The 27,635-nt window shown below is 40.0% G+C and overlaps 1 protein-coding gene across 1 annotated transcript in view; it reads left to right on the forward strand.

The window, feature by feature from the left end:
- Positions 1-27,635, forward strand: part of hip1 (huntingtin interacting protein 1) — a 114,471-nt gene that overhangs the window by 85,731 nt on the left and 1,105 nt on the right. Inside the window, exons 18-31 of the mRNA XM_061919079.1 lie at positions 2,654-2,848; positions 5,257-5,404; positions 5,485-5,571; positions 5,659-5,766; positions 8,297-8,433; positions 10,000-10,110; positions 10,190-10,248; positions 13,115-13,208; positions 15,469-15,569; positions 15,727-15,832; positions 15,909-16,032; positions 16,105-16,166; positions 19,631-19,748; positions 22,724-27,635. The exon at positions 22,724-27,635 is cut by the window's right edge and continues 1,105 nt beyond it. Of these exons, the coding sequence (XP_061775063.1) occupies positions 2,654-2,848; positions 5,257-5,404; positions 5,485-5,571; positions 5,659-5,766; positions 8,297-8,433; positions 10,000-10,110; positions 10,190-10,248; positions 13,115-13,208; positions 15,469-15,569; positions 15,727-15,832; positions 15,909-16,032; positions 16,105-16,166; positions 19,631-19,748; positions 22,724-22,734 (1,461 nt within the window). The 3' untranslated portion in view covers positions 22,735-27,635. The remainder of the gene's footprint in view (positions 1-2,653; positions 2,849-5,256; positions 5,405-5,484; positions 5,572-5,658; positions 5,767-8,296; positions 8,434-9,999; positions 10,111-10,189; positions 10,249-13,114; positions 13,209-15,468; positions 15,570-15,726; positions 15,833-15,908; positions 16,033-16,104; positions 16,167-19,630; positions 19,749-22,723) is intronic.

A 27,635-nucleotide genomic window follows, 5' to 3' on the forward strand; every position in this document is an offset into this window, starting at 1 on the left:
TTTTTATGACTTGATGGGATCCCTGGGACCCCATTTTGAAAATTCCTAGCGCCAACACTGATGGAGTATTGGTGCGTGCAAAACAGCAGCAGGCGGCTGTGGCCTGCGGGCCGGTTCTAATACTATATAAATATCCCGGGGGCCATAGATAATTCATTCGGGCCTTGACTTTGACACATAGGTTTTAGCTGATTGCCTACCATGTTTACCTTTTTGTAAATGACTGAAATGCAAGAGAAAAACAACCTTGGCAGAGTGGCCGTGCGCAACCCGAGGGTCCCTGGTTCAATCCCCACCTAGTACCAACCTCGTCACGTCCGTTGTGTCCTGAGCAAGACACTTCACCCTTGCTCCTGATGGGCGCTGGTTAGCTAGCGCCTTGCATGGCAGCTCCCTCCATCAGTGTGTGAATGGGTAAATGTGGAAGTAGTGTCAAAGCGCTTTGAGTACCGTATTTTCCGCGCTATAAGCCGCCCCGTGTTATAAGCCGCACCTTCAATGAATGGCATATTTAAAAACTTTGTAAACCTATAAGCCGCACCGGGTCATAAGCCGCGCCCACGCTGCGCTAAAGGGAATGTCAAAAAAACAGTCCGATAGGTCAGTCAAACTTTAATAATACAACAAACCAGTGTGCGAATGTGCAATCACAACAATAGTAACACTCAAAATATTGCAGAGCAATAGCAACATCAATAACTCAACTTTGCTCGAACGTTAATGTCACAGCACACAAAATAAACATTTAAAGCTCACCTTCAGAAGTTATTCCTCATCCATAAATCCCTCGAATTTTTCTTCTTCGGTGTCTGAATTAAAAAATTGGGCGAATACGGCATCCAAAATGGCGGGCTCCGTCTTGTCGAAGTCATCAGAGTCAGTGTCGCTGTTGCTGTCCGGCAGTTCCATGAATCCTGCCTTCCTGGCCGGATCTTTTTTCAGCTATCTTGTTTTTACAATATGCGCGGAAAGTAGCCAGCTTTTCTTGAAAGTCTTTTGGCAGTTGCTGTGAAATAGTAGTCCGTGTGCGGATGGAGAGATTGCGTCTTTTCATGAAGCGGAAACACCAAGAAGCACCACCTTTTAAAATCATCCAAGTGAAGTTAGCTTGCTAGCGCTGTTGCCGTCATTGGAATAGTGATGGTGCTGACACTTCTGCTTGCTGCTCGAGTTTGTCCTCCAACTGTTGCCATCTTGCTTTGTTCCCTCAAACTCTGTGTTGTCTTCTTTACTTGGCGCAGGTCATCTTGTTGCTTCCTCCACCTAAGCACCATTGATTCATTTATGTTCAATTCTCTCGCTGCTGCTCTATTTCCGTGTTCTTCTGCGTGACTTATTGCCTTGAGTTTGAATTCGGATTAGCCGCGCGCTTCTTCTTCTACGGGGGCGGGTGCTTACCTTGGCGGTTGCGTACCGTAGAAGAAGAAGCGCTTCCTCTTTCCAGGTGGGCGGGTGCTTACCGTAGAAGAAGAAGCACTTCCTCTTTCCAGGTGGGCGGGCGCTTACCTTGGCGGTTGCTTACCGTAGAAGAAGAAGCGCTTCCTCTTCTACGGGGAAAAAAGATGGCGGCTGTTTACCGTAGTTGCGAAACCTAAACTCTATGAAAATAAATATTTATATTAATACATATATAAGGCGCACCGGGTTATAAGCCGCACTGTCATCTTTTGAGAACATTTTTGGTTTTTAAGTGCGGCTTATAGCGCGGAAAATACGGTACCTTGAAGGTAGAAAAGCGCTATACAAGTACAACCCATTAATCATTTATTTGTGTGCTAATTGGAAAACATTTAGACGTTACCTGACTGTCCTGCTTTGCACAATTAAACACGTAGCAGGACTGCTTGTATCAGAGATTTTAGATGTAAACCGATATCATCCGATACCTGGTTTTTGCACATATCGATATCGGATTGGGACACTCCTTTAAACATATGCCATTCTCAGGGTCTTTTTAGGTTTAGAAATGTTTTATTTCAAGTAGGTTACATACTGCAGCTTCAATAAGGTCTGAATTCATGCAGACTTCCAGAGGTTTGCCTGTTCCCTTTCCCACTCATCCATCTTTCAGCCTCCCACTCAATCTTTCTATTTTTGAAGCCAATCCTCGTTAACTCTTCATCCATCTTGCTAATCTGTACAGTCACATACACACCCTCATTTTATTTCTTGTGTGCCTGCACTGTCGCAGATCTCCTTATGCTTTGCCCCTAAGAATACATTTTTAGATTTTTCCCCCACATTTTTCTTCATTACGTCGTTACTTGCCATGAGCTCACGCCACAGAGTGCTGAACGGTGTTGACGACCCCCTTCTAGACGCACAAACTTCCTGCACACAGGATCTGGTGAAAGGTCACACTGTTGCCATAGTTTGCGTTGCCAAGTTGCACAACTACAACTTGGCTTTTTTGTGTTAGGTTGTGGACATAACCTCCACTCAAACTCTTTTGGTGACCATCTGCCAAGTTGTGAACTAGAACAAGGCTTTGTTGTCAACGTCGGAGGTCACTTGTATCATAAATTACAACATTTTGACAGGTCACGGCCACCGCATATTGTTCTAATCACGGCTTCCTAACTAATCGCGCTGCTGCTCAATTGTTTACTTGCCCGGTATTTTCAACACATCCTTCATTTTTATTGTTTTGCAGTCAAGCGAGGCTCTCGGCACGCAGCTGGCCGCCCTGGAATCTGAGAAAGCGGCACTGGTTGAGTCCTTGTCCAAAACAGAGACAGAGCTAGCCGCTCGGGAGGAGGAGCTCGAGCGGGTTCAAACCTCATTGGCCAGTGAGAGGGAGAGCGGCGTAAAGACTGCAGAAGCCCTACAGAATCAGCTCAACGATAAGGTCAGTGGTCCTCTTCAGGGAATTAAGACTGTTAAAGAAATTGGCCCTAGTCTGTGAATGTGAGTGTGAATGTTGTCTATCTGTGTTGGCCCTGCGATGAGGTGGCGACTTGTCCAGGGTGTGCACCGCCTTCTGCCCGATTGTAGCTGAGATAGGCACCGGCGCCCAACCGCGACCCTAAAGGGAATAAGCGGTAGAAAATGAATGGATGGAAGAAATTTGGGGGATTTTTATTGTTTTCAACTTTTTATTTCTCAAATATCTTGAAAACCAATTATTTTTGAGGACCACTTCCCATTGTTTCGATTCCTGGGATTAATTTTCCACTTTTGTTAACAATTCTCTTATCAATTCCTGCGGCCATGCAAGAAAAACGTTGATGGCAGCACAAATTCCTCATTCGCAATCCTTATTTGAGACGAGAACATACAGTGTAACTTTGATTTACGAACCCTTTTGTTTGCAAATTTTCCGATTTACGAACTATTTGATCGTGCAACTTATGCCTCTGTGTGTGAACCAGGTCTGTGTGTACATTCATTTTTGTCCAGCTGGCAGCCATTTTGTGCATGCTTGTATTGAAGAGATTGCCAAAGCGGGCTTCGACTTAGACTTTCACAAGGAAAATTGTTCCACACAGTAGCTCAGTTACAAAGGATGGAGAGGATAAGGATGGAAAGGATAATGCTCACAAGGGTACAAAAAGTGGGCGAAAACAAAAGATATAAAGTAGACTAAAAATGTACCATAGTAGGAATATAAATATAACAAATATACATTAGGTCAGGAAAAAACACAGAGGCTATTTCATCCCTACAAGCCTGTTTCGCAGGTTTCACTGCCCGTTAGGGGATTTTATTGAAGTGTCTGTGGCTGTTATATATATATATATATATATATATATATATATATATATATATATATATATATATATATATATATATATATATATATATATATATACACATACACATACATATACATACAGTGGGGCAAAAAGTATTTAGTCAGCCACCGATTGTGCAAGTTCTCCCACTTAAAAAGATGACAGAGGTCTGTAATTTTCATCATAGGTACACTTCAACTGTGAGACAGAATGTGAAAAAAAAATCCAGGAATTCACATTGTAGGAATTTTAAAGAATTTATTTGTAAATTATGGTGGAGAAATAAGTATTTGGTCAACCATTCAAAGATCTCACTGATGGAAGGAGGTTTTGGCTCAAAATCTCACGATACATGGCCCCATTCATTCTTTCCTCAACACGGATCAATCGTCCTGTCCCCTTAGCAGAAAAACAGCCCCAAAGCATGATGTTTCCACCCCCATGCTTCACAGTAGGTATGGTGTTCTTGGGATGCAACTCAGTATTCTTCTTCCTCCAAACACGACGAGTTGAGTTTATACCAAAAAGTTCTATTTTGGTTTCATATGACCAAATGACATCCTCTGCTCTATCATCCATGTATCCATTTTGGTATAAACTTAACTCGTCGTGTTTGGAGGAAAAAGAATACTGAGTTGCATCCCAAGAACACCATACCTACTGTGAAACATGGGGGTGGAAACATCATGCTTTGGGGCTGTTTTTCTGCTAAGAAAACAGGACGATTGATCCGTGTAAAGGAAATAATGAATGGGGCCATGTATCGTGAGATTTTGAGCCAAAACCTCCTTCCATCAGTGAGAACTTTGAATGGTTGACCAAATACTTATTTTCCACCATAATTTACAAATAAATTATTTAAAATTCCTACAATGTGAATTCCTGGAATTTTATTTTTTTACATTCTCTCTCTCACAGTTGAAGTGTACCTATGATGAAAATTACAGACCTCTGTCATCATTTTAAGCGGGAGAACTTGCACAATCGGTGGCTGACTAAATATTTTTTTGCCCCACTGTATGTAGGGTACATTTCACGGCGGTGTGGCCATTGTTACACAGTAGTGCCTTGTTTCTGTACCGGCATGATGAGACCAGTTCGTTGAGTTTGTTGAAGGTGGACATGCTGGGGTGGTATATAATAAACATTTTTTCTTTCAAACACAGGGACATTTTTTTTATGTCCACAGCATGTCCACTTTAAACAAACGTAACGAACTGGTCTCATCATGCCGGTACAGAAACAAGGCACTACCGTGTAACAATGGCCACACCACCATGTAATGTACCCGACATATATATGTATCCCGAGCAGGGATTTTCACAGGGAAACCTGTGAAACAGTCTTGTAAGTTATGGCTGAAAATAGAGTAAGAATTCACCCGAAACGACAAACACGTCCCCCATATACTTTAGTGGTTAATAAAGCGTATGAAGCTCAAATGTTTGCATGAATACATTTTGTATTTGTTGGTGTGCCATGAATAGTCACTTGTGTAGTGATGGTCAATTCTGCTCGATAGGAGAGCAGGGAGCAGGCGTTAGAGAGCCAGCTGGTAGCGGCACGCTGGTCCAGTCTGCAGGGAGCTGTGGAAGAGGCAGAGAGGATCATCCAAGACTCACTCGCCCAGATCGACGACCCGGCACACATCAGCTGCACCAGCTCAGCAGGTTGTGTCACGTCCGCTTTGGGAGTGTAATTAATGGCAAGCGTGTGTAGTAATTGTGCTATATAACACATACTTCTACAGATTACTTGGCATCCAGATGTCAAGCCTCTTTAGACTGCGTGGACAAGCTCCATACTGCCAGAGACGCCTTCCTGGCTGATGACACAGGTAAAATCTACTTGCATGAAATCTGCAAAACATTTGTGAGATTTATGTTTTGTGTGTGCCTGTTTTTTTTGTGGTTTTTTTGCACAGGTGTTTTTCATTTGCTTAAAGTGGTGACCCAATGTGGACATCTAGTGGGCGACACCATTGTTCAGGGCAGTGCCACCTCTCACATGGTGCCTGTGGAACAGGCTGATGGTAAACTCTCTCTCTGTGTGTGTGTGTGTGTGTGTGTGTGTGTGTGTGTGTGTCGTATTTCTACCCTTCTTGAGACATCAACAAGGAAAAGTACCTTCCATATGAGGGGCAGTGAACAAGTTAGGACATACAGAACACCATTGCATCTAATAGAGAATGTCTCATTTACACCCCTGGCGCTGAAATCTTATCAAAATCAGGGTGGTCCCAAAAAGGAGGGATTTTTCAAATTGACTGTGTTCATTCAGCCATTTGCGTGCGTGCGTGTGTGTGTGTGTGTGTGTGTCACTGTACCTGTATGCTGTCCAAAATATTATAGTTATGAAAATATGACAAAACATTTCCAATGTCCCTAAGTAGGTAGAGTGAAGTTTTTTTTTAGATATATTGCTCCAAAGCTCCACCTACAGGAAATTATCTTAAAGCACCTACAGTACGCTGGTAAACCTCACTCCTAAACACCCTAGCTGAGGCTGTTAGCTCAGTGCTTAATTCTAATTCGGAGGAGCCACATTTCGAGGTTCAGGTGCAATTAAAAATACTGACTTTTTAATAGTTTTTTCCTTTTCTGTATTAGACAAACTTGTTATTGTAAGTATAATGTACTACGAGAACATGAACATGATCTTAAATCTGACAACAGAACGAGAACATTTGACTTTCCGAACTCACGACTATGGCAATTTTAAGTTGTACTGTGGTCCCTTCCAAGGTTTGTCATTGTCCCATTGGGTTAAGTTATTTTTTTTTCCTGATGGGGGCCCAGAGCCAATGATCTTGTTGTGGTTTGTGTAGCCCTTTGAGACATTTGTGATTAAGGGCTATATAAATAATATTTGATTGATTTGTTTCTCTACATATCTCATATTTAAGTCGATTTCACTTAAGATAAACAAACTGGCGATAAACCAAAAATATTTTAAGTCAAGAAAAATTTTTATTGGGCCTCAGATATTTATTCCTGCTTATATTCGACTTTTTGCAATGTAAACATTGGTTAATTACAGTAGTACCTCAACTTAAATGCTTAATTGGTTCTGTGATACAGCTCTTAACTCAAAACACTTGCATCTAAAATCAATTTCACCCAGTGAAATTATTTGAAATCAATTTAAATTAGTATTTGCCCCCCCCCCAAAAAAAAAATCACAATTTCAACATGTAATATGCCTTTCAAAACAAAATCTGACTTTTTGATAAGCAATATTGTATGAAAACAGTACAATAGAATGTACCACTAACCACTACAGTAGTGTAATAATGTACAGCATTTTACCTTGGAGAGTTGACTTCCATGGTATCTCCTTCCAGCTGATTCTCCATCAAACTCACCATCAGCAGCTTTTCCATATTTTTATGGATACATTTCTGCCTGATCTTAGATATCATTTCAAAAGCCTAGGCTGGTGTTATACTCATTCTGCTTCAGTATGGTGCAGGTGAGCAGTGACACGCTAAAATTCCTTCATGTATCATTTATTTCTTTAATTCAATAAATATCATCCACTTCTTTTTCATGGCTTTATTCATAACTTTCTTCCTTCCCATATTTGAAAAACAAAGTTTTGTCCATCTCTAGCTATAAGCTAATGCTTGCAAGTAAAATAGGATGTTTGGGCGAACCTTACTGGTTTCACTGTAACATTTGCTAAGCCAACTAATAGCAGGGATGCTTGTAATTCAGATTTTTGCTTGTAACCTAAGCATAAAATTAGCCGAGAGACTGTTCTTATCGCCAAACACTTAAGTTGAGGTGCCAATGTACTTAAAAACTCAGTATACTGTGTGTTACTATGTCGATATGGACACAACAGAATAGAATTTGGGGAACAAGCTTGTAGTGGTCAGAAGAGGTGACAAAGGTGTTGGTTCAGAGCGAATGACTTTTTTTACATGGGGAACAGAACAGGTGGCTGACAATGTGAGACATATTGCCAGCTGTTGGGTAAGGCAGTGGTACCGGGCCGCAGAAGAATTTTTTAATTAATTTTTATTGGAAAAAAAAAGGAAAAAAAAAAAAGTATTATTATTATTATTTTTTTATTAAATCAACATAAAAAACACAATATACACTTACAATTAGTGCACCAACCACAAAAACCTCCCTTTTTCATGCCAAAAACGTCCCTTTTTTCTGACAAAGAAAAAAAAAAAAAGCATCCCCTTCCCCCCGGGCCGCGGGACAAATTATTAAGCGTTGACCGGTCCGCGGATACAAAAAGGTTGGGGACCACTGGTGTAAGGTATAGAAGATCCACGTATAGGTTTCAACTTTGCACTGTACGTGTGGCCTGCAACACGGGATCTTTATGTAGCAACTGTTTAAGGTACATATATAAATGTCCCTGTGTGATATCACCTTTCAAATAATGACTATGAAGCTTTTATCTTGAAATAAAATAACCCGACGTCCCAGCTGAAAAGAAGACTATCGGCGCTATAGGAAGCTAAAACATGTCAAAATAATGTTTTATGTTTTCATTCTTTTTTGTGGTGTTTTTTTGCTTCTGATACGTGCGTCCTATGACAGTTCTGTCCGAAAGCGTGAAGGCGTGTGGGACAGAGGCGCTGGTTCTGCTGGGCCACATGAAGAAGAGGGAGAGCCTGACGACGGCAGACAACAGCAAGCTGAAGGCGACTCTCCAAACCATGCTGGCCTTTGCAGAGGTTGGTGCATCCTCGGCGGCGACTTCAACTACAAAAATTGATGAACTCATCAGTCTTGGAAACATTTTATTTAGTTGTTTATATTTGTCGGGGGAAAAAACAGTTTAAGGACATGACACAAAACTATAGTCATTTAAAACCTCAACTTTCGGGCTTAAAAACACTCAAATAAATCCAGAATATAAATTGTGGTAGTTAGTAACAGTTTCATTTTTTAGATCAAGCCGAGTGAAAATATTCTGGAATCACTCAATAATTCTCAGTACAAAAAAATTAAAAACCAGTAACCCGTCAATACACCACTAGTATGTTGTTGCACCACAGTTTGCTTTTAGAACAGCTTGCAGTCTCTGAGGCATGGACTTATTTACAAGTGACAAACCGTAACTCTTCATCAATGCTGTTGTCAGATTTGATGTGTAGGTTAGAGTTTTGTCATGGACCATTTTCTTCAATTTCCACCACAGATTTTACATTGGATTGAGATCTGGACTATTTGCAGGCCGTGGCATTGACCTAATTTGTCTTTCTTCAAGTCAAATTTTGCAGTTTTTGCTCCCATTGCAAGATGTGTTATCATCTTGAAAAGTGATGTCATCATCCCCAAACATTCTTTCAAATGATGGAATAAGAAAAGTGTCCTAAACGTAAACCTCTACATTTATTGGAGATGTAATGACAGCCATTTTCCGAGTTCCATTACCTGACATGCAGCCCCATTTCATCAATGACTGTGGAAATGTGCATGATTTCTTCAGGCAGTCGTCTTCATCGATCTCATTGGAACGACACCAATCAAAAATTTCAGCATCATCACCTTTCCCAATGCAGATTCACGATTCATCACTGAATATGACTTTCATCCATAGTCCACGATTGCTTTTCCTTTACCCATTGAAACCTTGTTTTTTTTCTGGTTGTTGTTTTGTTAGTTTAGCTTTTTTGTATTTAAATCCCATTTCCTTCCGGCGGTTTCCTACAATTCAGTTACAAACGGTAACTCAGGTTTCCACTTGTTCCTTCTTTTGTTTTGCTTTGCATTTTCATTGTTTTAACACTTTAATGTTTTTCGTGGTGTATGCTTGACTTTTACAATCTTCCCATGTTGTTTGTACTTGGTCCAGATTTTAGACACAGCTGATTGTGGACGGTCAACATATTTTGCAACATGGCATGACCATTTAAAAAATTTGATAATTTTGTCCTTGGTTTCAATTGACATATTTGGTGTTGGAGTCATGATTCATGTCAATCCATCTGGTGCAACAGCTCTCCAAGGTGTGAATGCTCATTTTTAACTGCAGACTAATGAACAGATTTATTCTGATGCAGGTGTTAGCTTTGATAGTGATTTCGTATTGTTTCCAAATGAAAAAATTAAAAATAAAACCGATAGAGATTACCACAATTTATAGTCTTTAATTATTTTAGTGTTTCTTAAAGACATTTGAAATGACTATAGTTTGTGTCATGTCTGTCATCTGCTTTTTGAATGGACATCCTCCCAAGTCTGGCGATTCCATCATTTTCTTCTACAACTAACATTGTCTTTCATTTTGGATTCAGAAACTACGTCCTCGGGGTTTGGAGCTGCAGCAGGGGGAGCTGGGCGATCTTGTGGAGCAGGAAATGGCGGCCACATCTGCAGCTGTGGAGTCGGCTGCTGCCCGGATAGAGGTGATTATGTTTAGTGTGGTGTCTGTGGTTTCTGTGGAAGATGCGTGTGCAGCCTGATTGACTTTAACCTTCTCAACAGGAAATGCTCAACAAGTCTCGGGCAGTTGATACAGGCATCAAGATGGAGGTCAATGAGAGGTAATCTCTTTTTTTTGTTTCAAAACTGAGTGGTTTATTATCTATTTTCCATAAAATGGCTCCAACTTCAAAAAGATGGTATTAATATTATCATCAGGTTTATTTTCGCACATGTGAACTAGTGCTCTGGTAATAAGACCACCCACATGTTTCTAAACCAAAACGCAATCAAAGGCAGCTTGTGTGCTTCATGTTGACCACCACCTTGGCAATTCAGTCTGTAAAACATAATTCTGATTTGAAAAAGAACATAAAATATTGTCATCGGCACTCCTTACCGCTCCATGAGAGCAAATCAAATCAAATCAACTTTATTTATAAAGCACATTTAAAATTTACCACAGGGGTAGCCAAAGTGCTGTACAATGGACAGGTTAAAAGTTAATACGAAGACCGAGCAAACAACACAACACAAACAGAACATGTTAAAAAAATAAATAAATAAAACATTAAAACAGGTTCACAACAGGGACATAACTGTGTACTTCACCTGGTGTGTACCACACAACGGTCTTTAATCCTTCCTAAAATGTACTGTTAAGTATGAGAAATAGCTTTGTCACACAACAGTACATGCATCAACTGTCACGCTCACATTTGTGGCAATTGTGCGATGAATTTCATCACTTTCACCACAAAGCCCTTGCAGAATGTGACAACTGTTTGCCAGGCAATGTTTCATGCATTTGTAAACATACACACGTTAAGTACAATGCTGAATTTCTATGCTTCTTTAGTTGTTGTTTTTCACATCTCTGGGTATCGTCATCATTCACTTCGTTTTTATGCACTTGATTAAATTGATTTCTTAAGTAGTTCTGCTCTAAAGAAGAATCCTACAACCCACGGAAACACCCAAATCTGATCATGTTTGTTTTTTGAGATACTGTACTACCACCCCTAGTTTATGCAATTGGAAACCAGATATTTCGAGAAGGCGTGGGCTGCCCGCGGGGACCCTTCGTAATAGCGTATGCGCCAGTCTCAACGCACGGATACCATTAAAAAAACAAAAAACATAACAATTGTAATGAAGAGGAGAATTTTCTTCACAAATTAAAGGAACATAACATTTTCAAGTACATCAATGGGAGAAAAGAATAAACAGAGATTTCTTTAAGAAAGTAGCTAAGAAAACTCTGCTTCACAAATGAGATGATAGAGAATGAAGCAGGTATGATAAAGCGTATACAAACCTCTTCACGCTGCAATTATGCACTCGAAACTGATTACCAATAATTCTGTATTCCTCACAACTGCAAAGCTAGTCCAGAACAATAGCAACCTTCATGTCTTTTCCTGCGGATTTAAAACTCCTTCAATCAATCCACAAAGCCTCACGAATGAACTCGGAGACATTCGAAAGTTTTGTTTCCGTTATTTTCCGGTCGAAAATTCCTTCGAAACAACTCATCTTAATTATAGTGTCTTGTTCGTAGCGCATATCAAATATAATTTCTTGATGCTGTCTGATATTTAACATCACAGACGTAATATTTGTAATCTGTGCCAACATTAGATAGATAGATAGTACTTTATTGATTCCTTCAGGAGAGTTCCTTCAGGAAAATTAAAATTCCAGCAGCAGTGTACAGAGTTGAGATCAATTAAAAAAAAAAAAAAAAAAGTAAAAAGTAAATAATGGGGGTTTAAAAGGAAACAAAATAGAGAAATATTACAAAAAGAATAAAATAGAATTACAGCGGACATCAGACACAACAGAGCAAGGCCGCTGACTTGTAAGCAGCCGCAGATGCCCTGTTTTGGTGTGACTTCATAAGACAACCGAAAAAGCAATACATTCATCTGCACTATACTGAATACCCCCCCCCACGACCCCTCCTCCCCCTTTTAGAGAAAGTGCATAGACACTCGGACTTCACACAGGAGTTAAAATACAAAAAAAACTAACTATTTGAGAAATCAGACTAATTTCGTGCATAGAAAAGTATACGCTTAGGACTTTTTCTTTAATACAGTTAAACAATTTTAATTTATAGTTTAATTGGATTGATTTAATCTTGACCATAGGGCCCATTGTTGGGACGCCAGTGCCCCTGAAAAGGTCGCCAACAAATATCTGCTTTTCAGCTGTGGTCCGAAGCGGTACTCTGTTGTAATACACTTGTCCACCACCTCTGGCAGTAGTGACAATAACCAACATACAGAAGAAGTCTAGAAATAAAGTCATAGATACGTTTATTTTGCGCAAAAAATACAACTTAAGTGGTAAAGCTGTATTTTAATTTTCACGTTAATTGTATTGACCGTTAAGTTAAGAAACATATTCATTATTAATTTCCATATATCCATACATTTTCTACCGCTTGGCCCTATCGGGATTGCAGGGGGTGCTGGAGCCTATCTCAGCTGCATTCGGGCAGAAGGACCTTGGACAAGTTGCCACCTCATCTACTTCATTTATTTTAGCACAACATAATTGTATGTAAATGCATTTTTTTTACAGTTATTTGTGTCTCTTCTTTTGTAGTATGGTTTGCTTGGTACCTATTTTTCTAATCAACCTGACCTAAGTCTAAGGTTTATGTGTTAAATGAATAATTATCTTTTGATTAACACGTGGTTTCATATTATTTGACAAGGTTGTATACTGTAAGTAGGTTTAGATATAATTGTTAAATACAATGAAGATCAAGAGTAAGATTACTAATTCAGTGTTCTTATTTAAGTTGGCTCAAGGCTTCTCTGTAGTGGAAAAATTGAGCCCGAAGTCAAAAAGGTTAAAAACCCCTGGAATAGGCGCCAGCGCCCCCTGCGACCCCGAAAGGGAATAAGCGGTAGAAAATGGATGGATGGATGGATGGATTAAGACAGTTCCAAAATTCTGCTCTGTCGCCCCCTGCAGGATCCTAGCGTCGTGTACAGATCTGATGACGGCCATCAAGAAGCTTGTTCTTTCTTCCAAAGATCTGCAAAGGGACATAGTAGAGAGTGGGCGGGTAGGTAATGTTTTTATTGGCCTCTTTTTAAGAGTATGGTGGTTGACTGAAAATGCTTTATTATTGCAAACAGTAATGATTTAATACACCTTTGTCATTTTGGTTTTATGAAAAGTTGACTGGTGGAAGGGTTTATAAAGAAGAAAGAGTCTCCAAATTTAGCACCACCGAAAAACATGTATTTGATGAATAGAATAGAATCCTTTGAGTGTAATACAGTCAACAAAATTAAGTACAAAATGCAAATAAAAAATACATAAAATGTAAGTAATCACAAAAATAAACTATCCCTCACATGAAAAAATGTTGCACGGATATTATCGCAAGAGTTCAGAATTTGAATTTAAATTTAATTGGCTCCACGCCACAGGATGTTGAATTGGAATGACAGGAAATGGAATGAAATTCCTTAAAGCCAACTAAGAGGAATGATTTTACAAAAAATTCAACACAATTTACCTCCATTTTAAATACATTTTGGGAAATCCCAACAGTTTACATTATTTAAAAGTTATAATAAATCAAAATAATAAATAAATAATAATTTAAAAAACATGTGAAATAAGTTAAAGAGTCATGTATGGAAAATAATGCTTGATATGTAGTATATATACAGTATTTGTAGCATTCAAAAATGTAATTGTATGTTGGCCATAGCTCATTTGTAATCACAGAAAGATAGACGTTTTTTCAATCTTAAGTACCTTTAGACAGATCATTCTCAAGTTTTTATTATTATCAACATGGGACTGGACAATTTGCAAATGTTTGTTTACTAAACATTATGCTTTTTAAATCTCTCAACACAAAATGGACACACACACACACACTTATTTTTCACACAAACAATGCTTACGACGTCTCACACAGACTCTCTTTAAAAAAAAAAAACTGCTATAAATGACAGAAAATCTTTATTGTGGAATATTTTTAATCAATTTAGAATCGTAATAAAACATTTTTGCAATTTGGATGGGAATCTATTTTGCCAGAACCCCTCGTATATTTACAGTTTACAATGGATATGCATGATTTTGGAATAAGCCAATATTATCATTCGTAATTTTGATTCTACACTTTTTTTTTAAAAAATTACTATCGTCACAATCATTATAACGAAGTATGTTAATTAAAAAATATATTTGCATTCTAAATATTAAATAAATGCTATCAACAGTTTGCGTACAATGGACTTTTTGGGAGCCGCACAATTCAGCCTACAAAAACATCCAAACACCTCCATTGAGGTTTTGTATACATGCTGTGAGTGTATATGTAATGTAATAACGGGCACTTTTATAGTATCATTTAATATTTACGTATTTTAATCATTTCAAACATATTCGGCGCATTAATTAAAAAAAACACATTTTATTTTCTTCATTACTGATTATTACTCACTGCAGAATTCATGAGAGCCAACAAACATAATAAAACATCACTTACTGTACAATGTCTCCTGTCATTAGCATGTCAAATGACAGCATTTGACATTCTAATGTTAATATAGTCCCATTTAGATGAAAAATGTCTCATAATCCCCACGAACAAACAGGGTGTGGGTCGGGGGCAAACTAATATTATATATAACTTACATTTAAACCAGTGGGGGTGGCACTGGGAGCACTTGTGTAAAGTATCTTGCCCAAGGACACAACGGCAAAAAGTATCTTGCCCAAGAACACAACGGCAGGGACTAGGATGGTGGACACGGGAATCGAACAAGTTGCTGGCACGACCACTCTACCAACCGAAACACGCAGCCCGATGACGCATAGGTGATGTGATGTACAATTTCGACAAAATATTGAAATACGTCTTATTTTTGTATTACAAGTTCACCGAACTCTCCAAAATAACAATTGTTACATTGAAATAACCTGAACAAAATAAAATATCCATCCATCCATCCATTTTTCTACCGCTTGTCCCTTTTTGGGGTCCAGGGGGGTCGCAGGAGCCTATTTCAGCTGCATTCTGGCGGAAGGCGGTGTACACCCTGGACAAGTTGCCACCTCATCGCAGGGCCATCACAGATAGACAGACAACATTCACATTCGCACACTAGGGTCATAAAATAAAATTATTTTAATTTAAATAGTCATTCCTTATTGACATTTTGTTTCAAAGGCAAGTCAAAGGGAGGCATGAAAGAGTTGCATGTTGCAGACCCCTGAACTAGACCAATACAGTAGGATTATTGATTTTCTTAAAAATAAAAACAATAATGGACATGAGCGATCTGTATTTTGTCCACCAGGGAGCAGCATCCACTAAGGAATTTTATGCAAAAAACTCCCGCTGGACAGAGGGCCTGATTTCTGCCTCCAAGGCAGTCGGCTGGGGTGCAACTGTCATGGTGTAAGTAACCACCTTCACCTGTGTTGCTAAGTTACCTTAAGCACCTGTTTAAATTCCTTCATGTGTTGCTGATCCCAGCAGTAAATAAAGAGAAAATGCAAGACAATGTACAGCATTGCATAGTGAACGTGTCTTGTGTTTTGCACTGTCACTGCAGCGATGCGGCTGATCTGGTGGTGCAGGGCAAAGGGAAGTTTGAGGAGTTAATGGTGTGTTCTCATGAAATTGCTGCCAGCACAGCACAGCTTGTCGCCGCTTCAAAGGTGGGCGTGATCAAATATGGTAGCGTAGTATAACATAGCTCCCGGGTGATGGTTAATGAACGGCGTGCCCTCCCAGGTGAAAGCCGACAAAGACAGCAGCAACTTGCACCGCCTGCAGCAAGCGTCCCGAGGCGTCACCCAGGCGACGGCTGCTGTGGTGGCCTCCACCAAGTCTGGGAAGTCCCAGATTGAAGACAAAGGTAGGGAACTTTTAGCTTTCTTCTGAGTTTTTGTCGTTGTTGATCATTTTTTTTTACGTATTTGCGGTTCAGATACCATGGATTTCTCCAGCATGACGCTCACACAGATCAAACGACAGGAGATGGACGCTCAGGTTGGTGGAAATAAACAACATGCACGCACCAATCTGAAATCAAATGTTTTGGAATGTGCTCATTGTTCCATTCTGATTGTTTTTCATCTAGCAGGAAGTTGACTCAGACAAACACACACACAAAAAAAAAAAAAGGTGCAAGGACATTTGTCACAAAAACAATTTATACTGAGCATTCATGTAATACCAATAGCCTTAAAGTTGTATAATCTATAAACAAATATGATTTATGACTTTTTACCACCTCAGACAACACTTTGCTCTCCGGCGTTAAAATACAGTAGGCCTAAGCATTCATTAAAAACAAGGCAGGAGTTTAATTTAACAATTATATTTAATCACTTTGGCCACTTTAACATTACACAAGATACACAACTATTATCAGCATTGGTAATTCATATACAATACATATTTACTTGCATCTTCGGCAATTATTTTTTAAGATTTTTTACAAGCATACTCGTCCGTCCCCAAAGGTGTGTACCAAATTTGGTGGGAATTTTGACGTTTCAAGTTAATACAGTTTGGTCAAACTTTGGTCTTTAATAAATATGTTAGAAACACTAACACAGTTGATGTGCCTGTTTTGCCAGTGTTTTTGTCCTTATTAAAAGGTACACCATGGGAGTCTTATTTTTGTTTTATTTTATTGGTATCATAGTTCTGAGCTTCTTTTTTGATATTGCATGTGTTTCCTTGCATTTTTAGAGGTCGTCGGCATGCATGAAAAGTATCGGATGATATCAGCTTGCATCTAAAATCTCCTTCGAAGCTGGACAGCTAGTTAACATCTAAATGTCCTCCATTAAGCACACGTGTGTTTTTTTCTTGTATTTAAGTCAAGTTTTTTTTACAAAAAGTAAACATGGTACAGGCCACTTTGAACTGGCAGCTACACAACAGCTAAGCACACAATAGCACTCAAGCTAGATATACGTAAAAAGTATCTATTTGAATAATATTGCAGACTAAAACACCTATTATGTAAGACTTTCAGATACAAAGGCAGAAGGGTATTGAAAAGTATCCAGTAACAAATGTGTCCACATCATTCAACTGTTATGTTCTTAGTTGATGAACTATTGTGACCACTAGGTGTCGCCAAAAAATAAATTAACACTCCACATTAAAAGCGTAAGTCTGTCATGAGGTTAGTGTGTTTCATAGCTACCTTTTGTTGTCTGAGTAATTTCACTTGGTCAAACCTAGTTGAACACACCACACTACCTTATCGGATTGATATATTTATCGGCCGATACTCGACGCTCTAATATCAGCATCGTGTCAGAAGTGAAAAAGCTGGATCAGGACACCGCTAATAAAAACTCCAAAATATTTGCATGTACGTCAGTCAGGCCTGATGAAAAAGTTTATATTTTCGAAGTCCCAAATATGAATAGTCAAAACTCACTCAGTAGCGCCCCCTAAAAAGTGTTTAAAAATTACAGCCTGCCAACAGTTTCACTAATTTGTGAGGATTTGATAGCGAAATGGTTGAAGAGGTTTATTTAGCCTACTGATGTGGATTTATAAATGGTTGATTTATATTGGCTAGTAAGGTAAAGTTTTGTACCTGACAAGTTCCATCCCACCACTTCAGGCAGGATGGAACAATCCATACAACACCTTACAGATGACGTCACGCTAACATCACGTGACACCTCTGCAGAATCAATGTAGCCGAAACTTGTCAGGTACAAAACTACCTTACTAGCCTATATAAATCAACCATTTATAAAAAGCAAGTCATACATTTTGGGCCCAAACCAGGAGTTGTATTTTGGCAAACTCTTCCTAAGGACTCGGACCGATTGAGCCCGATTTAAAATCATAAAAATAGGACAGATGGACGATGACAAACTGGCACAAATAGGTAGCTGAAATTTTTGTACACTGAGACAGGGTTTGTACACCAAAGCATATTTTTGTTTGGTCTTTGGTTTGTCAGTCAAAACGCTCCATTGTACAATGTCAGGGTATCCACGGTTCCCTTAAAAAGTCTTAAAAAGTCTTAAATTCATGTGTCTAAAATTAAGGCCTTAAAAAGTATTACATTTATTAAAAATTCCTAAGATTGTCTTAAATTCAGTACTCAATGGTCTTAAATTTTCGGGCCAGTTTTTTTATTTTTGTTTCGGGGCACGTCTTTGAGTAAAAGTTACGACACGTCTTTGGGTAAAAGTGAATGATTTCAGTGTAAGTCGCGCGCATAGTCGGGTTGCGCGCAGACTCCTTCCTTTCTTTCTCGCGTCCCGCCTTTCAGTCAGCATGGGAAAATGCAAGTTTTGCGAGCGTTGGCTGGAGGACAGCCGGTTTAAAAGCTGGCTTAAGCCTGTTGCCATTCCCGAGGAGGCCAGGTGCATACTTTGTAAGAGGGATTTCAAACTTGGCACCATGGGAATTAGAGCGGTCGAATCGCACATGCAGTGCGGTAACCATAAAATCGCGGCAGAGAGCCAAAAACAAACACCGGGCATCTCTCAGTTCTGCGTGGGTCCAGCGCCAACGCACCCCCAGCTAGCAACAACTGCCGCTAGCAGCACTGACCTGACACTAATCTTCGGCGGGACAGCAACATTAAAATCCGAGGTGTTATGGATCTTGCACACTGTGGTGAAACATCAATCCTACACCTCAAATGACGGGATTGGCGATCTTTTTCGTGTGATGTTTCCTGATTCTCAGGTTGCTAATACATTTTCCTGCGGAAAGGATAAAACAGCATATATTACGAGACACGGATTAGCACCTCACATCCAAAACCTGTTCTTCGACCAAGTCAACGGGACTCTGTATGTTTTAATTTAAATGTTATTTATTTTTATCCTCACCTCGGTTATTATGTTTTTACTGACGTTGGTGTTGGTTTGTTTGTTTTGGATGTCAAAGTTTTTGGATCTCTCGAGATTTTTGATAAGCTAGCTATTTGGCAGAGTGGTGCTTATCGGTTTGTTTATTAATAAACATACAAAAAGTAAACTTGACTGATTGTCATTGAGGTTGTAGTACAGTGGGATCCCCAACCATCGCTTATATTTATAGATTTTTTATTATTTTTTTCAGTCTTACATTTAATTCAAGGGGGCATTAAAAAGGTCTTAAAAAGTCTTAAATTTGACTTGCTGAAACTTGCAGAGATACCCTGAATGTAAATGTTGCTCCTAGTGGCTTGGTGAGGCCTGGGCGATTAAATTCGAGCAACTTGGAAAGATTAACATGGCTTAACTGCTAAAAAGCACAAAATAATTCATTCGATTCCCAGCTAGCAACACCATGAGAGCCCCGGGGCGCAATCAAAACAGTAAAATGGTTTCCCTGAAAGAACAACATCATAGTTTCCTGTTTACGACTCCTATTAATAATAAATAAGTCCTCTTATTATGGCGTTTTTAGTGGTTTGGCAGGATTAGACGTCGTCATGACAACAGTGTGTTTGTCCTCAACTTGTGTCTTTCAATCCGCAGGTGCTGGTGTTGGAGCTGGAGACACGTCTGCAGAAGGAGCGCGAGCGTCTCGGAGAGCTGAGGAAGAAACATTACGAGCTGGCCGGGGTAGCGGAGGGCTGGGGGGCGGACGGCGAAGGTGAGCGCCAGGAATGGAACGCATCAATACATCAAAATACCGCGTAGGCTCTAATTTTGTCTCATGGAAAATGGTGGAAATTTAATCTAATACAGAGTCATAAAACCTTTTATTAACTGTAAAGGCAAGGTTTGAAGGGGCTCTTTAAAGTGAATAAGTAAGTTAGGTACTCGTAGTAAAACATTGTGTACTTGCTATTAACTTTAATGAAGAGTAATTGATGTGGCGTAAACAAATGATTACTGCCTGTGCTGGGGAGGCGAGTCTCCTCACATTGGCAGCTTCGGTCTGCTCTTCTCCTTGTCTTGTTATTATTGACTCTGCAATGTCGCACCAGCAGCTGTACTTTGTCCTGGTGCTTCCATTTTCTAGCTTTATAGTTATTATCACGTTTTTCTTCTCTGCCGCCACTGGTGCCTTGTTGTGGTGGCAGAGAAAAGGCACACTCACTCGTGGAGTTATTAATCCTTTAGATCAAAGGTGTCCAAAAGCACACTGAATATTTCAACATACGGGGGCCATTTTGAGCGTTTTGATTTTGCAAAAAAGGGTACAGTTAACTGGTGTAGATTGGCTTGGATCGTATTTGTCAAAGTCAAGGCCCGCGAATGAATGATATATGGCCCCCGGGATGGTATTTGATTAGTATTAAAACCGGCCCGCAGGCCACAGCCGCCTGCTGCTGTTTTGCACGCACACTTACTCCATCAGTGTTGGTGCTAGGAATTTTCAAAATGGGATCCCAGGGACCCCATCAAGTCATAAAACTGGGGTCCCACTGTAAATTTTTTTGGGTCTCATTTTTTTTGTAAGCGCTTTGAAAACAAATAACAAACATATGCATGACCCTGTTCTATATCACATTCTATATTGTGTTTTGGAAAAAGCTTATAAACGTACTTCATTAAAAAAAAAAAAAAATACAAAAGAAAACACATTTTTATTCATATGTAAATATATCAGTTATAAACATTCAATCACTTTATTCTCTCCTTCATGGATCTAAACTTTACCGCTGCCAGTATTTTTTTCTATATTTTTATTGTAATATTTTCAGAATGTGTTTGTTCTATTTTAGGCCAAAGTAAGACTAAAAAAAACAATCTGAAATTGTCTTTGTTTTTTAGTTTTAATGCCATGATTTTAATAGTCCGGCCCGCGTGTGCACAGACTTTCCTCCATGCAGCCCCTGAGCTAAAATGAGTTTGACACCCCTGGGCCTTTGATGTTATATACAGGGGTGTCCAAACTTTTCCACTAAGGGGTGCACACTGAAGAATAAAAAAAATGTGGGGGCGTTTTTGATATTTTTCATTTTTAAAACCAACACAATATACAAAACCCAAAACCAGTGAAGTTGGCACGATGTGTAAATCGGAAATAAAAACAATACAATGATTTACATATCCTTTTCAAACTATATTCAATTGAATAGACTGCAAAGACAAAATATTTAACATTCAAATTTGATGCCTGCATTATGTTTAAAAAAAGCTGGCAGAGGTGGCAAAAAAGACTGCGAATGTAGAGGAAAGCTCCTCAAACACTTATGTGGAACATCCCACAGGTGAACAAGCTAAATGAGAACAGGTGGGTGCCATGATTGGGTATAAAAGCAGCTTCCGTGAAATGTTCAGTCATTCACAAACAAGGATGGGGCGAGGGTCACCACTTTGTGAACAAATGCGTGAGCAAATTGTCGAACAGTTCAAGAACAACATTTCTCAACAAGCTATTGCAAGGAATTTAGAGATTTCACCATCTACGGTCCGTAATATCAAAAGGTTCTGAGAATCTGGAGAAATCACTGCACGTAAGCGATGATATTACGGACCTTCGATCCCTCAGACCGTACTGCTTCAAAAACCGTCATCAGTGTGTAAAGGATATCACCACATGCAGGTTTTGGAGCTACATGTGTTGCCATCCAAGCAACGTTATCATGGACGCCCCTGCTTACTTCAGCAAAACAATAATACCAAGCCACGTGTTAGAACAGTAAAAGAGTGCGGGTACTAGACTGGCCTGACTGTAGTCCAGACCTGTCTCCCATTGAAAATGTATGGCGCATTATGAAGCGTCTGTGGTCGGCCCTAAGCTCTGGAACAATCTGGCGCTCCATGTTCAAACTGCTTCCACGGTGGAGTGTTTTAAGTCTCGTCTTAAGACCCACTTTTATTCTTTGGCTTTTAACACTACGTGAGTTGTGTGGTCCTCTGTCCTCTGTTGTCCTCTGTGTTTTTTATACACTTTGATTTCTATTTTACTGTTTTAATTGATTTTACCCTTGAAAATAGTTTTAATCATATTTGTTTTTATATTGTTTTTATTGGTTTTATATTTATTTATTTTTTGTTTTTATTCACATTGGTGGAGCATAATATATATATATTTTTATTTTATTTTATTTTTTATTTTTTTTACAATTGTTTTTAACATGGCTGTGCAGCACTTTGGAAATGTTATTGTTGTTTAAATGTGCTATATAAATAAAGTGGATTGGATTGGATAAAATAGAGACCCCGGACTGTTGAACTACTTAAGCTGTACATCAAGCTAGAATGGGGAAGAATTCCACCTAAAAAGCTTCAAAAATTGGTCTCCTCAGTTCCCAAACGTTTACTGAGTGTTGTTAAAAGGAAAGGCCATGTAATACAGTGGTAAAAATGCCCCGGTGCCAACTTGTTGCAATGTGTTGCTGCCATTAAATTCCAAGGCAATTGATTAAATGCACACAAAAAAAATAAAGTTTCTCAGTTCGGACATTAAATATCTTGTCTTTGCAGTCTATTCAATTGAATAGAAGTTGAAAAGGATTTGCAAATCATTGTATTCTGTTTTTATTTACCATTTACACAACGTGCCAACTTCACTGGTTTTGTACATTGTAACTAAAAGGGCACCTCTCAATTTTGGTCAATTAAAATTGCGACACACTAAATGATGTCATGTTCTGACTTCTGTTTCCTCTTCAGGTTCAGGTTGACCGCCAGCCTGCCTTCCACCTGAAGAAACCTATTTTCTTTTCTTTTTTTATTTATACTCTTCCCCCTCTGCGTGTCTCGCTTTTTGGTTTTATCCCCCTCTGCCATTTGTCAATCAAGCCAAATGAAACGGTGCTTGTTCTCTCAACCTGCTTCTTCTACTTCTTCACACGTGTGGGACGGACACAGAGCCCCACATCATCATTATTTATTATTTCCACACACCCGCGGTTGACGAGCACAAGTTGCAAGCACACTTGCTCCAAACAAGAAGGGCCAGATCCTCCAAATGCGGCGTAACAAAGACAACTAAGAGCGCGTCTTTCTCACTGCCTGTAAAGTCGGTGGTCTTCACTCCGCCTTCCCCCTTTGGAACAAACCCGACTGTAAAATCCAGCTTTCCTCCCGTGTTTTGTCCAAGAAATAGAAAGCTGCTCTCAAAGCAGGACAGCTAATACGTGATTTACATTTCTAGTTGACATATTTTTGTATTAAGAAAAACACAAAAAATCTGCTGCCTTTTATTTCATGACCTCTGGTATTGGAGCGTCTCAAGAAATTAGAATATATTTTAAAAGTTCATTCTTTTCAGTAGTTGGATTGAAAATTCAAACTTCCGCACAATATTCTAATTATCTGACATGCATTGTTTGTGTTGCAATAACACAGCTGCTTTGGAATGTTCTCCAACTACTACTTTTTTATGTAGCTGTCACGACGTACCTGCTTTATCACACAATGCCCTTTAAAGGAAAACTGCACTTGTTGTGGAAATTTGCCCATCGTCCGCAATCATCTTTTCTTTCCCTTTTTAAGTGCGTTTTACTAGTCATTTATGTAATGAATTACTTTTCTAGTAGCGAGGAATGATAAATACGTGTATAGCGCTTTTTTACCTTCAATGTACTATTTCCACATTCACCCAGTCACACACTGATGGCGTTAACCACGACCCATCAGGAGCAAGGGTGAAATTTCTTGCTCAAGGACACAACGGACGTGACGAGGTTGGTAGAAGGTGGGGCTCGAACCGGGAATCCTCTCCCAACTGCACCACGCCGTCTCAAAGGAGGTAGTTACTCACTACTAACCAAAAAAACGGTTACTAGCTACAAGAACATGGCTACCAGCTTCGTTTAGTCCTTACTAGCAAGTGGCTGGCCACTTGCTAGTAGCCAGTGTCCGGACACTACTCTCTAGTGGGTAACTACTTGCGAGTATCCGGCCACTAGCTACTTAAAAATAGCCGGCCTCTCGCAATTAGCAACTAGGGAGTATCTGTCCACTTGCTACTTGCGAGTAGCTACTAAAGAGTATCCGTAGTCAGCCTTTGACTTCTAGTGAGTAGCACACCACTAGCTACTTGAGAGTGGCTAAAAGCAAATAACCAACCATTAGTTACTAGTGAGTTGCCAACCATTAGCTTCTAGCAAGTTGCCAACCATTAGCTACTAGCGAGTAGCCAACCGTAAGCGAGTAGCCAGCCACTTGCTACAAGCAAGTATCCGGCCACTAGCCTCTAGCGAGTAGCTACTAGTGAGTAGCTGGCCATCAGCTACTAGCAAGTAGTCCATCACTAACTGGAGCCATTAGCTACTTCCAAGTCGAGTAACCAACCATTAGCTACTCGCGAGTCGAGTAACTAACCATTAGCTACTCGCGAGTCGAGTAACCAACCATTAGCTACTCGCCAGTCGAGTAACCAACCATTAGCTACTAGCGAGTCGAGTAACCAACCATTAGCTACTAGCAAGTCGAGTAACCAACCATTAGCTACTAGCAAGTCGAGTAACCAACCATTTGCTACTAGACAGTTGAGTAACCAACCATTAGCTATTAGCAAGTCGAGTAACCAACAATTAGCTACCAGCAATTCAACTAACCAATCATTAGTTACTAGCGAATCAAGTAACCAATCATTAGCTATTAGCGAATCAAGTAACCAACCATTAGCTACTAGTAAGTCCAGTAACCAACCATTAGCTACTAGCGAATCAAGTAACCAACCATTAGCTACTAGCAAGTCGAGTGACCAACAATTAGCTACTAGCAAGTGGAGTAACCAACCATTAGCTACTATCAAGTCGGTTTACCAACAATTAGCTACTAGCAAGTCGAGTAACCAACCATTAACTACTATTAAGTCGCGTTACCAAACATTAGCTAATAGTGAGTCAAGAAACCAAAAATTAGTAACCAACCTTTAGCTACTAGTAAGTAGCCAGCCATTAGCTACTAGCGTGTAGCTGGCCACTAAAGACTTTCAAGTAGCCAGTAACCAACTATTAGCTACTAGTGAGTAGCCAGCCATTAGCTACTAGCGAGTAGCCCGCCACTGACGACTTGTAAGTAGCCAGTAACCAACCATCAGCTACTAACAAGTCAAGTAACCAACAATTACCTACTAGCAAGTCGAGTAACCAACCATTAAATACTATTAAGTCGCCTTACCAACAATTAGCTACTAGCGAGTTGACTAACCAACCACTAGCTACTAGCGAGTCGAGTAACCAACAATTAGTAACCAACCTTTAGCTACTAGTAAGTAGCCAGCCGTTAGTTACTAGCGTGTAGCTGGCCACTAAAGACTTGCAAGTAGCCAGTAACCAACCATTAGCTACTAGTGAGTAGCAAGCCATTAGCTACTAGCGAGTAGCCCGCCACTGACAACTTGCAAGTAGCCAGTAACCAACCATTAGCTACTAACAAGTCGAGTAACCAACAATTACCTACCAGCAAGTCGAGTAACCAACCATTACATACTATTAAGTCTCCTTACCAACAATTAGCTACTAGCGAGTTGAGTAAATAACCACTAGATACTAGCGAGTCGAGTAACCAACAATTAGTAACCAACCTTTAGCTACTAGTAAGTAGCCAGCCGTTAGCTACTAGCGTGTATATGGCCACTTAAGACTTGCAAGTAGCCAGTAACCAACCATTAGCTACTAGTGAGTAGCCAGCCATTAGCTACTAGTAAGTAGCCAGCCATTAGCTACTAGCGAGTAGCCCGCCACTAACGACTTGCAAGTAGCCAGTAACCAACTATTACCTACTAGCAAGTCGAGTAACCAACCATTACATACTATTAAGTCGCCTTACCAACAATTAGCTACTAGCGAGTTGAGTAAGCAACCACTAGCTACTAGCGAGTCGAGTAACCAACAATTAGTAACCAACCTTTAGCTACTAGTAAGTAGCCAGCCGTTAGCTACTAGCGTGTAGCTGGCCACTTAAGACTTGCAAGTAGCCAGTAACCAACCATTAGCTACTAGTGAGTAGCCAGCCATTAGCTACTAGTAAGTAGCCAGCCATTAGCTACTAGCGAGTAGCCCGCCACTAACGACTTGCAAGTAGCCAGTAACCAGCTATTACCTACTAGCAAGTCGAGTAACCAACCATTAAATACTATTAAGTCGCCTTACCAACAATTAGCTACTAGCAAGTTGAGTAACCAACCACTAGCTACTAGTGAGTCGAGTAACCAACCTTTAGCTACTAGTAAGTAGCCAGCCGTTAGCTACTAGCGTGTAGCTGGCCACTTAAGACTTGCAAGTAGCCAGTAACCAACCATTAGCTACTAGTGAGTAGCCAGCCATTAGCTACTAGTAAGTAGCCAGCCATTAGCTACTAGCGAGTAGCCCGCTACTAACGACTTGCAAGTAGCCAGTAACCAACTATTACCTACTAGCAAGTCGAGTAACCAACCATTACATACTATTAAGTCGCCTTACCAACAATTAGCTACTAGCGAGTTGAGTAAGCAACCACTAGCTACTAGCGAGTTGAGTAACCAACAATTAGTAACCAACCTTTAGCTACTAGTAAGTAGCCAGCCGTTAGCTACTAGCGTGTAGCTGGCCACTTAAGACTTGCAAGTAGCCAGTAACCAACCATTAGCTACTAGTGAGTAGCCAGCCATTAGCTACTAGTAAGTAGCCAGCCATTAGCTACTAGCGAGTAGCCCGCCACTAACGACTTGCAAGTAGCCAGTAACCAGCTATTACCTACTAGCAAGTCGAGTAACCAACCATTAAATACTATTAAGTCGCCTTACCAACAATTAGCTACTAGCAAGTTGAGTAACCAACCACTAGCTACTAGTGAGTCGAGTAACCAACCTTTAGCTACTAGTAAGTAGCCAGCCGTTAGCTACTAGCGTGTAGCTGGCCACTTAAGACTTGCAAGTAGCCAGTAACCAACCATTAGCTACTAGTGAGTAGCCAGCCATTAGCTACTAGTAAGTAGCCAGCCATTAGCTACTAGCGAGTAGCCCGCTACTAACGACTTGCAAGTAGCCAGTAACCAACTATTACCTACTAGCAAGTCGAGTAACCAACCATTACATACTATTAAGTCGCCTTACCAACAATTAGCTACTAGCGAGTTGAGTAAGCAACCACTAGCTACTAGCGAGTTGAGTAACCAACAATTAGTAACCAACCTTTAGCTACTAGTAAGTAGCCAGCCGTTAGCTACTAGCGTGTAGCTGGCCACTTAAGACTTGCAAGTAGCCAGTAACCAACCATTAGCTACTAGTGAGTAGCCAGCCATTAGCTACTAGTAAGTAGCCAGCCATTAGCTACTAGCGAGTAGCCCGCCACTAACGACTTGCAAGTAGCCAGTAACCAACTATTACCTACTAGCAAGTCGAGTAACCAACCATTAAATACTATTAAGTCGCCTTACCAACAATTAGCTACTAGCAAGTTGAGTAACCAACCACTAGCTACTAGCGAGTCGAGTAACCAACAATTAGTAACCAACCTTTAGCTACTAGTAAGTAGCCAGCCGTTAGCTACTAGCGTGTAGCTGGCCACTTAAGACTTGCAAGTAGCCAGTAGCCAACCATTAGCTACTAGTGAGTAGCCAGCCATTAGCTACTAGTAAGTAGCCAGCTATT

Source organism: Nerophis ophidion, linkage group LG13, assembly GCF_033978795.1.
Source record: "Nerophis ophidion isolate RoL-2023_Sa linkage group LG13, RoL_Noph_v1.0, whole genome shotgun sequence".
NCBI lineage: Eukaryota > Metazoa > Chordata > Actinopteri > Syngnathiformes > Syngnathidae > Nerophis > Nerophis ophidion.